The sequence below is a fragment of the Cydia amplana genome, chromosome 15 (genome assembly GCF_948474715.1).
Source record: "Cydia amplana chromosome 15, ilCydAmpl1.1, whole genome shotgun sequence".
Classification (NCBI taxonomy): Eukaryota; Metazoa; Arthropoda; class Insecta; order Lepidoptera; family Tortricidae; genus Cydia; species Cydia amplana.
In genome coordinates, this window is record NC_086083.1 from 6,648,520 (window position 1) to 6,664,212 (window position 15,693).

The 15,693-nt window shown below is 39.1% G+C and overlaps 1 protein-coding gene across 1 annotated transcript; it reads right to left on the minus strand.

The window, feature by feature from the left end:
• Positions 1-1,375: 1,375 nt before the first annotated feature.
• LOC134654794 (uncharacterized) lies at positions 1,376-2,755 on the minus strand. The gene has a single exon (XM_063510264.1). The coding sequence runs from the start codon at positions 2,753-2,755 to the stop codon at positions 1,376-1,378; it is 1,380 nt and encodes a 459-aa protein (XP_063366334.1).
• Between the last annotated feature and the right edge of the window lie 12,938 nt (positions 2,756-15,693).

The window sequence follows — 15,693 nt, forward strand, 5'->3', positions numbered from 1 at the left end:
CTTTTCATATATCGACTCAAGTTTCTCCATAATCTGCGACGCACTGTTACAGTTTTCAATAAGCGCGATTTGCCGGTAATCCATGGTGGACGTCATAATGAACATCGCCATGCCGTCGTTTTTTAACCATGATTCTTTCTTGTCCTCTGGTTCCGGCTTGGATATATCAATGCCTTTCGCTCTTAGCGCACACTTAATTTGAAATTTCCATTGACGGAAGTTATTTCCATCAAAACGTTCCACATTCATTTTGAGTCCGCCGAGATCCATACTTTGAGGTTATGTTAACAATGACTTCGTAATTTTCACTGTACCGAGTCCTGCTCACTGCTCTTTGTACTTTTATCAAATGGCTGGGCCCATAACCTATTATAGTTTATAGGAAATCGGTAGCCCATTTAATAAAAATGCAAGAAATTCTGATAACACTTATTTATTCGACTGGTATTTCTAATTCTAACCAAAGATACACGAAGTAAATTACATTGACAGTGGCGCTAGGTGAGTAAAACTAGAAACTATTTTTTTTTTAAGGCAAGACAGGCTTGACGTCTAGGAATGTAAAATTTAATCTAAATCCCAATAGATTTCTGCCAAATATCCTTAGTTTTAGCAATATGTGAAAAAAGCTTTTGAATAAAACGATAATAAACCGATTTCTCGTTCCTTTTCTTATTTTTTATAATATTCGAATAATTATTCGAATATTCGAATACGTCGTCAGAAAAAGTCGAATATTCGAATATCTGAAAGTTTCGAATATTTTCAAGCCCTAATATTATCGACAAGTCCCTCGCATCGCACTTCTACGTTTACTTAGAACTGACATCATCTCGTTCACGGACAGGGTTGTCTGTGTTTGTTCTTGTATTGGTGTGAATATAGTTTATGCTAGTGTTTAATAATTTTGTCGTGTGCGTGTGTAGCGACGCATGCAAAAAATGCATTAGTGTTTACATTATTTGTGTGCGTTCCTCGCGCCGCAAACGGCAGATTTTTTCACATAGAAATTAGTGCGTGTCACCACTCCATTGTATTGTTGTATTGTAGTTCGGGCGATTTTCCGCAACTCGACGTCTTGCGCCTATTTTGCGTGATGGGGGTGTGGGCTAGTCCTGCCAGCCCAGCTCCTCGAGGAATCCTATCAAACCTTTGATGTTGAGTAGGACCTCGGGGAGGTCTCTCGGGGATCCGAGATGTTTTGCCCTGTATGGGGCCACTCCGCTGCATTCCAGCACCACGTGAGAGGCTGTTTCTTCTGTCTCCATGCATCCACGGCATAGGGGACTGTCTGTGACACCTGTTGTAAAAAGATGTTTGTTAAAGAGTCCATGACCTGTTATGACACTGGTTACCATACTCAGTCGAACCTTTCCTAGTTGAAGAAGCGCCCTTGTGAGCTTACCGTTGATGCCACAGGCATGGCTTGTTTGGCCTGTCTGCATCCAGTCTGGTTTAGCCAGTGTTCTGTGTGTAGTTTCCCCGTACGTGCCAGCAGCATTGAGCGTACCTTACTGAACGGTATCGGGAGAACCGGTTCCGGGCCAATCGCCCCCGCACCCGATCCTAGTCTGGCGAGCTCGTCCGCAGCATCGTTACCTCGGGATCCGCTGTGTCCCTTGATCCACTGTAAGGTGATCCTGATCTTATTGTTCTGACATACCTCCATTAGTCGTTCGTGGCATTCGTGTATAAGTTTGGATGTGATTATATGGCTTTTTAGGGCCATTAAGACTGCTCTACTGTCGGAGAGTATGCGGATGGAGGATCCTACTACCTTCCTTGCAGTGATGGCAGCCGCCGCGTTTATGATGCCCATGCACTCAGCTTGGAATACCGAGTTATGGGCTCCTAGCGGAGTGGTGATTGACATGTTCAGGTCTTCAGAAAAGGTTCCAGAGCCCGATCCGCTGTCTGTTTTGGACCCATCTGTGAAGATTCTCAGCTCCCGGGGATTGAGTCCTTCGTAGTTGTCGTCCTCATATAATTGTATTTTGTACCTTTTGTCAAAGATGGCTTGTTTGTGAATTCTATCCGTGCCCGCCCTGAGCACTGGAAATTCGTTGTATACCCTATCCAGGCATATTGTGTGAAGTGCTCCTGTGATGTTAGACCATATGTTGAGGGTTCGCAACCTTACCGCTGAGAGACTGGCCTCTTGCTGTATGTGTAGGTGCAGCGGTGGAAGGTTTAGCATGACCTCCATGGCTGCAGTCGGAGTAGACCTCGTGCAGCCAGTGGTGGCCGCGCATGCGAGCCTCTGGAGTCTTTGTAGCTTGTCTCGTACGTTGCCTAGGTTTGTTCTTGGCCACCAAACCAGAGCACCGTAACAGAGTAGGGGGCGGATTATAGTCTTATAGAGCCAAAGGGTAATTTTCGGGTTGAGTCCCCACCTCTTACCAATCATCCTTCTGCACTGCCAGAAGACTACTCCCGCCCTGTCTATGCGTTTGTTGATATGATTGTTCCAGTTGAGTTCACTGTCGAGAGTTAGTCCTAAGTACTTAACTTCGTCGGTCAGCTGTAGCTCAGTCTGGAAGAGTGTTGGTCTGGTAAAGTTGCCAAGTGCCCTTTTATTGGTGAACATTACCATTTCTGTTTTGGTGGGGTTAACTGATAGGTCAAATTCTCTACACCAGCGTTCTACGATCCGAAGAGCTGCCTGGGTGAGGTCGCATACTGTACTGGCAAATTTACCTGATATTAATATTGCCAGATCATCAGCGTAGCCTATTGTATAGAAGTGTTCCTCCATATTGGATTATTCCTCTGAGCTATTTTCATATAATGCATGCAATACTTACGTATTTTGACCCCTTCCTTACAGTTTCGCACAAGTTTTTTTCGTTTTAAATTTGCACCACAAAAACACGCCTACTTTGTTTTGTCAGCTCGTGACAGGCAACTGTTTGAAGTTATGTACGTCATTCTCATTCGGTGTTGCCGCACTATAAATTAATTTTCTACCAAATAAAAACTTGGCACCATAGAGTATAAACTTTTTCAGATAAATGTGTTTTTAGTTATATTTCCTTTTTGGGCAAAGATTGGACGGAAGGGTAAAGTTGGAGGATTTGACGGTACCTATTTGATGGATGTAGCACCGCACACACACGCACTCACACATACACGCAGTAAGCATTATACATAAAGGTTAGTCCCCGAGCTCTCGCATATCTAAGTAGTCCCAGAGCCAGTCAACGTCAAGGCGTATCCAAAAGACATACCAAAACAATTGGCTGGGCAAAAGCTCGAATTCCGCGCCATAGAAGGTATTGTCCGGGGCCATAAAAGATAACTCCCCAAAATGGCGCTCCCCAACTTCCCAGGCGGGAGTGTGAAGAAACAGAGATAAAACAGGACTGATAAACCAGTCCATACTGAGGGTGGTTAGAAAACACCCTCGAGTACATAAACTGAAGCCCGTGGCGCGCCGCGAATGCGACACTACGCGCATGGACATGAGTGAGGACCGGTGCTGTATCCATGGCGAACAAACAGATACTACCACTAAACTAATTATGAAATTATAGTAAAATTATACAGACCACCCAGGATGCAATTAGAAACCAGCGATAATAACTTAACAGAATCCAAAAAAGGGAATCTCCATCATCCTTCTCAAGTGTAACATTACCGAAAAACATTTTTAGCTAAACAATACATTGTTGAAAATCGCACCTATCGCTAGAATCTAGAATATAAGATCCAACTTCGGATGCATATTAAAGGGCATTCACAAATAAGCAGTCTAACATTATAAATATGTAACCTTTAGGATGTCTAGTAAGCACTACCTAGATTGTTTAATGTAATATTATCCATGTAACCTTTAATTAGTTAAGCTATTGTTCTTATTTCTGCTATCCCCTTACTTCCTTTTGGGGTTGCCAGTATGTACAGTCTTATTATTACTGTACATCTGCCGTCTACGTTGCAATCAACCATAGCGTAAGCTCACGTAGGCATATACGTCATGTGACATTTAGAAAATAGAAAATGGATTAAATAATAGCACAATAAATGTCAAGAGCATGATTCATCTAAGCAAATTATAATAATTATAGTAATATTGTTAAAGGTCACCTAAATGCCATGCACTTAGCTAACCACTATATAAACCCTGATTTTCATCAATAAATAGTTCAGTAACCATCCAATCTTCAGTGTATTACTACTACCTCCGCCACCGACGCAGCCAACCACATCAAGCAAGTGTAAGGGCTAACGGCTCCTACACGAACACTCATTCCTGTTTCTCAAAAATAATTATTACAGTATTTAGTAACTAATACTGGTTAACTAATAAAAAATATTAGTTATTTTTTATTATACAAGGGAGCAAAGTTGTTTTTTAATATTCATGCTAATATTGAGACCCGAGCTATCGAAAGATTCCAAAATATGGAATCTCGAGCTTCTTTTATACGCGGATTAGACTCGCGCGAGCCATGAGACGAGCCGCGAGCCGCGCCACGAGACGCGAGTCCACCGCTTACACTCGCGTTCGGCTTGTCATTCGGTTATAAACCTTATGCCGTGCCGTTAGTGTTTAAATTATATTAGCTCGACGAGCTTGCGAGCCACGAGACGAGCCGCGAGCCCACCGCTTACACTCGCGTCTCGTGGCGCGGCTCGTCTCGTGGCTCGCGCGAGAGTCTAATCCGCCTATTAGAATCAAAACTTACCACTCGCCGTTGATCTTGCCGCCGCCGCCAATGGACGGCTGTTGCTGTGATGACACTGACCGTTCCGCAGAACGTCGTCGTCTGCGTGGGTATAAAAAAAGCGGTCATGAGCATGTTAAAACACAAGACAGTATTTTTAAAAGATAATGTTAAAGCACAAAACAATATTTTTTCATTCCTACCTTATGCATGTCAAGCATGCTCTCAATTGATATGGATCTTAACCGCTCCATGATCCAGTGTGGTTTTTACATACACTTCAGAACTACAGTACAAGGTTTTCCACTTCTGAACGTCAATTTTCAGCGAACAAGATGACTGAACTGAACCGAGAGAACCGTTCATTATACTTTGGTTTTTGGTTTATCTTTAGTGCATTCTTTGATGGTGTGTCCTTATAATCCGCACTTGGCAGAGTGGCCGCAGAGCTGGCATTTGTAACATCTACTCAAGTCCAAGAGAGTGTTATCTCGTGCAGGACAGGAAGTCCAGTTGATAAATACGCGCTGTTGCTGAATGAGTATCCGTCTTCGTCGTATTACTTCGGCTAAGCACTCTAATATATAATTGCATGTAGCTAGGTCCTTTTTGCCAGATTTATGGCTTAGTTTGATCGAGCCATAAAAGTTTCCCTAGAAATATCTGGATGCTGATCTACAATATTTTGTTCATAAATGCAAAGCATAGTGTCGTTTGTCATTCATACAAACTTATGTAGATAGGTGTAGTAGATACTGCTCGTTAATGCATATTTTTGTCGTATTTCTCCGGGTCAATTGAATAGGTACTCACACGAAATCGATCCGACTCCCGTCCCGTGACGTGATTTAAGAATCAGATGCTAATTTTGTGTCTTCGAAAAATCTTTTCCTAGTGTTGCCGTCATTGGTGTTTGCAAAGTTTGCTTTTGGCAATGTCCTCAAGTAAACCAGTTTGCTCCCGAAACGGTACCAGAATTTTTTGTATTTGCTTCTTTTTCAAAAATGTTTAGCTTCCTTTTTATATCGAGGTTTTTAAGTCCTTGAAGTTGCACCGAATATGTAGCATCGACTTCCAGCTACTTTGTTCCAGTACCTAGCATCTCTTAGCATATCTAGCATCATTACATACCTTGCCATCAACCATTGTCATGATTAAAACATGACTTATCTTTCAATTAATCCTCTGTTGAGGTTAGCTGATTAGCAGCAGTTTTCACGTGGTCTATTTCTTTTTCAGTTATTTCCGTACTCTTTATCACAAATCTACATCTAATAAGCCTGCAAAATCGTGGAGAAGTTGGCTTCGGGTTTTCCCAGACCATTCTCTGGTCATATTTACCACAGACAATAATATCAATGAGGCAAAATAACTTAGAAACATATTCGCGTCTGATGAGTCTGTGTAATTCTGATGTGGATTAGCTTGAACAGTATGAACTTTAATAGCTGTGGTGGTAAATTTCTGACAGTTTTCTGCACCTGGGTGCAGCGTAAAATGCAAACAATGTGCTGGATCCCAGGATATTATATATACGCTCACAAAATAGGCGGCAGCAGCGGAGGAGGTAAATGATTAGAGGTCTGTACTGCTGAATCATGAATAGAATATTACCTACATCTGGTGCAATAGTTATTTGTACAACAAGTGATCAAAGTTTGATATTTCTTCGAGTGCTTATTTTGAGTCCCGTGCAAGCGAAATATTCTATAATAGATTCACGAGCGTAGCGAGTGAATCTAATTTAGAATCTTGAGCGTAGTAAGGGACTCAAAAGCACACGAGATGTAAATAACTTTGATCTCGTGTAGTACACAACATTTTTCACCTCAGCGCAGTGAGAACATACCTATTAGACAACTTGAAAAGCGGCCAAGTGCGAGTCGGACTCGCCCATTAAGGGTTCCGTATTTAGGCGATTTATGACGTATAAAAAAAAAACTACTTACTAGATCTCGTTCAAACCAATTTTCGGTGGAAGTTTACATGGTAATGTACATCATATATTTTTTTTAGTTTTATCATTCTCTTATTTTAGAAGTTACAGGGGGGGGGGGGACACACATTTTACCACTTTGGAAGTGTCTCTCGCGCAAACTATTCAGTTTAGAAAAAAATGATATTAGAAACCTCAATATCATTTTTGAAGACCTATCCATAGATACCCCACACGTATGGGTTTGATGAAAAAAAATTTTTTAAGTTTCAGTTCGAAGTATGGGGAACCCCAAAAATGTATTGTTTTTTTTCTATTTTTGTGTGAAAATCTTAATGCGGTTCACAGAATACATCTACTTACCAAGTTTCAATAGTATAGTTCTCATAGTTTCGGAGAAAAGTGGCTGTGACATACGGACGGACAGACAGACGGACAGACAGACAGACATGACGAATCTATAAGGGTTCCGTTTTTTGCCATTTGGCTACGGAACCCTAAAAATGTAATCCTTGTTCATCACTTAATACCTGCACTCATGTTTTCTTAAGATATACAAACAATTAAGTTTAATTACCGCAATGGAACACAAAAACAAAACGTAATAATAAATTCCATTAAAATAATATAGAAATAACAAACATTAACTGTACACTTCAATCGACAACTTTTTTTGTAAAAAAAATCTTTGTAAGATACGGTCCGAATTGCGGATACGTACTATTTGTCAACTATGGTAGAAATTCTTAAAAGTAAAATAATTAATTTTGCGTGATGATCTGTGTATTTTTTGAGTTCGTTATTTTAATTGTACAATAAAATACCTAAAATATAGTATTTTATCAGTTTTTATCAAATCTTAAACTTTATTTTTATTTATTAATTATTAAGAATTCATACTCGTACGTGGTTTGGAACGATGCGGTCTGAAGTTTTTCGGGGGTCTATTATAAACCGTGAATATACTGTTGAATGTCGTTTTAACTTTTTTTTGTCTGTTTCTTTTTGCTAACAGTGTGAAAGGGACAGAGATAATAGAACCCAAGTATTTCGAACTTTTATTAGACCCCGCATGTTGAAATGACATTTGACTATAAAGGTCACTTGAATGTCATTTTGTCTCACTCAGTGAGCAAAATCGCATTTTGCTCACTGTTTTTAAGAACCAAAGTACCCTTGTTCGAGCTGCTGAGGTGAAAAATAATTTGTCAACTAATAAAACAAATGGTATCAGTTGCCCACATTGAGAAGGTGATGTACCTCCTCCTATCCTCTTGCAATAAAACTATCGCCAGCCAACGCCATACTGTGGCTTATTAGCACCTGCACCTAATTTTTCTTATTTTGCCGGGATCGATGTGTTCAATTGTTAATTTGGTATCAGTAATGACTAATAGAGCACAAAGGTATGTATGTAAAAATATTAGTTGTAGGTAAAGAACACATTGTGCATAAAAATAGAACAAAGCCTTACTATGCATAAATAAAACAACAACCACATTAAATAAGGCACATGTATATTAGGAAAAAAACACTTAAAAATTATCACTACCTACCACACCAGAAGTCATCATTAAAGTCCCCAAATCCACCACCAAAGTCTACAGCTTCCTCAACAGCCAACGATAGCCACTCCATCCGCCGCCAAGTCACATGCCAATATCGGCCATCAGGAGTCAGCATGTGGTCCGAGGGAATGGGAGTGTCCCTACGAGGTTGATGGGTGGGGTGAACAGGGCAGGAGTGGCTTGCCCTTGCCCCAGAGGTAGTGAGCAATCAGGTTGCATGTATATATAGGTACATACTTGGTGAAAGCGTCCATAATAGTCAGTATGTGGTTGTATAGCTTTTTAGTCTCCGTGGGTCCTTCTTGTTTAGGTACCACTTTTCTTGTTAGCGAGTAGACAAGGGACACACATGATACAATTTGTTTTTCAATCTTCGTTTCTAATTTTTCAGTGTTTTGTAGTGTCCGACCGAAGGTTCGGTTTCGGTTTCGGCCAAAAATCGTGTTTCGGCCGTAGTTTCGGTTTCGGCCAAAAAACGGCCGAACCTTTCGGCCGGGCCGAAACATACGCAATGGTAACTTAATTCGTTCTATGAAACTAAACTATGTGACAAAGACCAAAAGTTGTGGAACAAGTAGGACAACAATATTAATACATATACTGATTTATGTATACAGAAATTAATCGGTTTATTATTAAACACAATTCCACTAATAATGGGCCCACTGAACCGTCGACGCAGTCTTAAGAGGCTGTCAATACCTAAAACGCGCACACTGTCTAATTGTAACGTAGTAAATGAGATAGCACTGTCGCATGTTACTGGGCCTGGGCAAGGGAATAATAAGAAAACTCATCATCGTCCTCGCGTTATCCCAGCATTTTGGCCACGGCTCATGGGAGCATGGGGTCCACTTGACAACTAATCCCAAGAATTGGCGTCGGCACTAGTTTTTACGAAAGCGACTGCCATCAGACTGACTTTCCAATCCAGAGGGTAAACTAGACTTTATCGGGCTAGTCCGGCTTCCTCAATGGTAAATATCAAATAATATTTCGTACATAAGTTCCGAAAAACTCATTGGTACAAGCCGGGGTTTGTAGTGTTTGTACCTGCGACCTTTGGATTGAAAGTCGCACGCTCTTACTCACCGCTAGGGTACCAGCGCTCAAGGGAATAATAAGAAAACTATTGAAATAAAAATAAATGTGGATTATTTGTGTAATATTACTCGTTAGCGGTTTAGGTATACTTACGTAAATGTTTTAACAGATTGATTTTAATTTCAGACACATAAGTCAAGAAATAAAGACATTAGAACCGTTTAATGGTGATTTCAAGACAATCTTTGCAATTATTTTTTATCGAGCCGATGTCGTTCAATCATGTATCGAGTGCGACCACGGTCTTAAAATATAATAAATATTAACAAAGGTATAAATATATTTTTTGCTTTACTAAATCAAATAGTTTTTCTTAAAAGGGGCTACCTGCGGTTTTCAACGATTTTTGACAAGTTTTGAATCGTATCTCCTACTTTTGCACTACAGATAGATTTTTATAAGACATACGGCTATCGGTTCTTCAATATTTATCTCCATTATTGTCTACCGGATTTTGAAAGAAATTGATACTATTTTATGATTTTTTTAAACATTGTCTAAAAGAAAACTTTTTCGTATCTAGATTGCTGTGAAGGATATTACTTATACGAAATCTACATATTTGGGTTCGTCTTTGACGTGTCGTAAAACGTGTCTAGGGTTTTAATTTTAAACGAATTAACACAAAAGTTATGGCCAGAAAACCAGTTTTTTGGCCTTAAATTGTTCAACTTTGATGCCAAATATCTCGAAGACAATGAACTTTGAAGTAAACATGGAATACTATATTGCTTAAAGCCGTTGCTGTTAATATGATAAACTACAAAAAACATAAGAAAACTAAGGGATTCAGATCGAAGGTTATTAGCGTGGCGGATCCCCTTAAGTAACATCAATTTCAAGGACATTGGGTGTTGACAGCCCCTTAATATGAGTTTAAAAGCGGTTTTATGACATTTTTTCAACGATTTTAACAAGTCTTCAAAAGTTTCGGTTTCGGTTTCGGCCGAAACTAGAGCCAAAGCCGAACATTCGGTTTCGGCAAAAAAACATGTTTCGGTCGGACACTAGTGTTTTGTTATAGACCGGCCCGGTTGGAGTTTCGAAGAAAATTCTTGAATACAACCCAAAAAGTTTATGTACACATTATATACACTGCAAAAATAAGTGCTTGGTACTTTTCAACCATTTTCTTATGTTCCCCTTTTATGACAAATGATCTCTCTCTCTCTCTCTCTCTCTCTCTCTCTCTCTCTCTCTCTCTCTCTCTCTCTCTCTCTCTCTCTCTCTCTCTCTCTCTCTCTTTGTTTTTGTATCAGGTAAAACTACCAATATTACTTCTTCGGAATGTTTAGTAAAATGTTTATTTACCTCTGATTTATGACGCATGAGGAAGACGTGTGTCTTCCTAGTTCCTGGTGTAGTCATCCGTCATGGTTACCATGAACCTCGCACTGCAAAGGCTGCCTTCTTGAAATGGACCTGCTACATCTATGCACAAGTTGCAAGAGTTTGTGTGCACGTGTAGCCTCGCTCACGGAATACGGCAAGGTAACAGCATGCTTCAGTGTAATTGTTACGATGTTTTAATTATTCCATAATAGGCAATCTTCATAGTTTTCCGGTAGGTAATTATTGGGCCATTGGGAGAAGTTTTTGCAGTTATTCGTAACTTTCACAATCTTCGTAAAAAGTTGTGGAGGCAACACGCTGAGTTCAACACATATCCTGCTGAACACAGCACCAGACCAGTCACTCCGTAGCCCTGTGATTCACGGTTGGTTATATTCAGAAACATCGATTCGCGGTAATATTACAAAAAAATCAGAAGTTACGTCGGAATGATAATAGCAAGCAAAGTAATTGAAGTTTTTATAACGCGATTATCTTGACAATAGCACAAAACTAGTCTTACAGACTATTAACGATGAAAAAAACTTCTAGCTCAACATAAGTTAGTCCAATTTTTAAATCTGGAAGTAAAACCGACGCAGGTAATTACCGGCCAATTTCGGTGCTCCCAGTCATTTCGAAAATCATAGAGAAAGTAATGTATACTCGTCTGGAACAATATCTGAAAACTATAAACTTCCTGTCTCCCAAGCAATATGGCTTTCGTCCTAAATCGAATACCCTCTCTGCTTGTATAGATCTCGTTACAAATATCAAAAACAAAATAGACCAAAAACAATTGGCTCTAGGCGTATTTATCGATTTGCGTAAGGCCTTTGACACAATAAGTCACAAACTATTACTAAACAAACTACATGCAATTGGTATAAAGGATTCTGCTGCTAGCATTCTTAAGTCGTACCTAACTAATCGATACCAAATAGTAAAAATTGGCGAAAATCAAAGCGCTCCTGAAATAATTACTTACGGAGTTCCTCAGGGCTCGATCTTAGGCCCTCTGCTTTTCCTTACCTACATCAATGATATTACTAACTTAAATTTAAATGGGTCAATTTCATTGTATGCCGATGACACAAGCTTATTTTATTTTGGTAGCGACGTAACAACCGTACTGAACCAAGCTCAAGAGGACCTAAATACGCTACAAGAATGGTTCCAAGCTAATTTACTGACTATAAACGTAACTAAAACAAATTATATAGTCTTCAGTGCTAAAAACAAGAAAACAACTCACTCTCAACCTTTGACTATAGACAATCAAGTACTCACTCAAGTAGAATCCGAAAAATATCTTGGTCTAATATTGGACAGTCGTTTAACATGGAAGCCACATATTGAGAAACTTCAGTCTAAATTATCATCTCTTATGGCTATGCTCAGAGGTTCAGTAAAATGTTTTCCAAAATCGGTACGGTATATTGTTTACAATTCGTTGATAAAATCCCATATAGAGTACTTGATTGAGGTATGGGGATGTGCAGCGAAAGTACATATAAAACCACTGCAACGAGCACAAAACAAAATCATAAAACTTCTCTTTAACTATAACTACCTAACACAAACTAAAAAAGTATACGAAGAAACCCAATTGATGACCCTGTCCCAACTATATAAATTTAATACGTGTGTCTTAGTGCGAAAAATTCTTGATAAAAAAATTCACACGCAAATATCATTTACAACAAAACATCAAGTGAGAAAGCGCTTACTAAGGAGAGCCAATGATATATGTCTTCAAGCGCCGCGTACAGTATACTATGGTAAAAGAAACTTAATGTATGAGGGCGCCCAGTTATATAATAGACTACCTAACCAAATAAAAGAAGCTAAATCATTTCCTATATACAAAAAATACTTAAAAAGTTACATCTTAATCAATTACTCCGAATTGACATAGCTATAAAACGCCAATTTATAATTAAGAAAAAAAAATGTTAATATAATTACTTAAATAATTTACTTACATCAATTATGAACTAAAAATATATATATATAAATAGAATGATTTAAAATTAATATTAATTACACGACATATACACATATGTATATATATAATTTATATACAAACGATTAATAATATTGCCCCCTCGGCATGCTCTCGAGGTTACTGGCAAAGTAGAATAAAAAATAAAAAAATAAAAATTACAAAAAAAAAACAAAAACAATTACATAATATATTTTACATTTTGCATTTATCTAGTAATTGCTATCAGCGCGTAGTACGCCATAGCGATTGAAAGTTAACACGTAATATAGCCCCATGCATGCTGTAGGACTGTTATCGCTTACTGCTGGGCGAGCTCGGAGGACATGCTGACCGCGTGGACCAACCATTATACACGCGTATCTTTGGCGCGCTCTCTTTATTAACGTCTAGGTCACGTTACGCTGGACTGCGCGACAGCCTGGTCCGCCCGCGCTCGCGCGATGACAATTTCCCTGTACCTACTGTACTTACCAGTTGCCGATTGATACTTCACAATTATAATACCCACATTCTTAATAAAAAATTATTTGCTTTGCTTAGTCCTAGAATATATTTTATGCTATTCGTGCACTCTGTAAATAATGTATATAATGTTTGTTTGTATTTCTCTATGTAAGTGAATGTAATATTCTTTTGGAGAAATAAATTCTTAAACCATAAACCATAACGACCGTAAATGCACTTTTTACACAACTACAAACTATACCCTGGACGGTTTAGATAATAATTATAATACAGACAAGTCAACAGACGAGTGGTTTCTAGTCAATGTTTTGTGAAAATTGATGGAAAATAAAATGTGTGTACATTTGAAAAGTAGTCGATAAAGCAATCAAACACCGATAGATTATTAATATGTTGTAACAGGACATCACTACTATTACTACTACTACTGACTAACTATTACTACTGACGGACTATTTTTGATCTCACACAGACAATTTACGCACACACTTGCATTTCATTTTTGGTCGCACTTTTTAAGTTTGACAGTTCTATTACATTTTATTTCTATGGAGGGAACGCAGGGCACTGGCAGTTCGCAGGTTCACTCGTTGTACGGTTGAGATTTGCATTTTAAATAAGTCACATTTGATATTAACACACAAGGAAAGCTAGATGAGGGCATTATCCGTCAGATACCGCTAGAACAAATAAACTTCCTGGGCTGGACAGTGAACAATCTTGTTTCTTTTTATTAGGGGTTGATGTCGACCACAGTTCTTTATGGCGATCTGTAAGCGGGTAGAATCGTCAGTATATCGAGTTTTTACTAGATCATCAAATTTAGGACAACCTAACTCCTCAATATATAGTTGCTTATGCCTAGGGCGTCCATCCGGATTTTCTCATATTGTCCACCCAATTACACCGCCTTCTTGAGCTGCTTCTCTGTTGAGCTCCATGAGCTTTTCATCTAAGTCCTTCGGTGGTTTATCATCTTTGAAGGGTAAGCCATGAACGAATTTGGTTACATATCTATAGCCTGGTTACGGTCCTTGGGTGTCAATTCATTTTGGTCTCAAACAATATGATGTGTGGTACTCACTTGGCCGGTTACCACATTTACCCAACTAAACTCCTTGCAGTAAAACTGCTTACTGTCACTAATGTAAAATCCGTCCATGTCGATGATGTAATACACGTTGACTATGGTGAGATTTACAAATACCAATACACAATTTCTTTATTAAAAGAGTAGAACAGGCAAGAATTTGCTGAATGCTTGCTAATATTTTGGAAATAACTGCACTTTTAATAATACAATTATGAAACTTAGTGCCTGAATGGACGGTCGAAACATTGTGCCACGTGTAGCTTCTGGCTTACAAGTGATTTGAGCAATGCAGTGCAATAACGCGCTGTTCTTAATACGTTTTCATTTTATCTAATATACCTACTGCCGCCCCATGGTGTTCCCGCCGCGGAACAACAGCGGTCATTTATTGTATTGTGTACGAGGGACGTCTGAAAACTTCTAAGCCTAAGATACAAAAACACAATTTTCAAAGGTAAATCACTGTTTATTTTTCGATATAATCTCCTCCCAAATCAATGCACTTTTTACATTTTTTATATAGTGCTTTTAGCCCATTAAAAAAATATTCTTTATTTTGCCCTTCAAAATGCTCCTCTACGGCCGCCTTCATCTCTTCGTCACTAGTAAATCGCTTTCCCCTCAACTCTTTCTTCAAATTATTGAATAGAAAATAGTCGCTAGGGGCTAGGTCGGGGCTGTACGGTGGGTGGTCGATTTCGTCAAAGCCAACTTCCTTCAAAGCACGCCTCGCAACATGAGCGGTGTGGACGGGTGCGTTGTCTTGCAAAAACAAAATTCCTTTCCTTAGTTTACCTCTCCTTTTTTCAACTATTGCTTGTCGTACCTGTCTTACAAGATCTGCATAATAAAGTGCATTTATTGTGGAACCCTTTTCTAAATAATCGATTAAAAGAATACCATCACAGTCCCAAAACACCGTAGCCATTAACTTAGAGGCCGACTTTTGCACTTTAAATTTCTTCGGCGGCCGTTCCCCCTTCTCAATCCACTGCATTGATTCGGACTTACACTCCGGGTCATACTGTCTGATCCATGTTTCATCGACAGTTACTATTCGGGAACAAACTTCGTCTATATTATCTTCGCACAAGTCTAAAAACGCCTGGGAAGTTTCAACACGACGTTCTTTATCGAAGGCAGTAAGCATTTTCGGCACCCAACGAGCACTAACTTTACTCATGTGCAAATGTTCGTGTAAAATTTCTCCGACTCGTTCTTTATTTATACCTAGGACCTCAGCTATTTGCCAAACCTTAATTCTTCTATCTTCCAATACCAACTTTTTGACTTTGGCTACGTTTTCTTCGGTCACTACCGATATTGGCCGCCCTGAGCGGGGGTCGTCTTCGATGGATTCCCGCCCGAGTTTAAATAAGCGACTCCACTTTTTGACTGTGGCATAAGAAGGCCCAGAAGCACCGTAAATAATAGCCATTTCCTCAAAAATACACTGCGGTGATTTTTCACTTTTTGTAAGGAACTTAATTACAGCACGATGCTCAATTTTCGTAATATTC

Coding starts and splice junctions, on each gene's coding strand:
- LOC134654794 (XM_063510264.1), bottom strand. CDS start 2,755: ATGGAGGAACACTTCTATACAATAGGCTACGCTGATGATCTGGCAATA.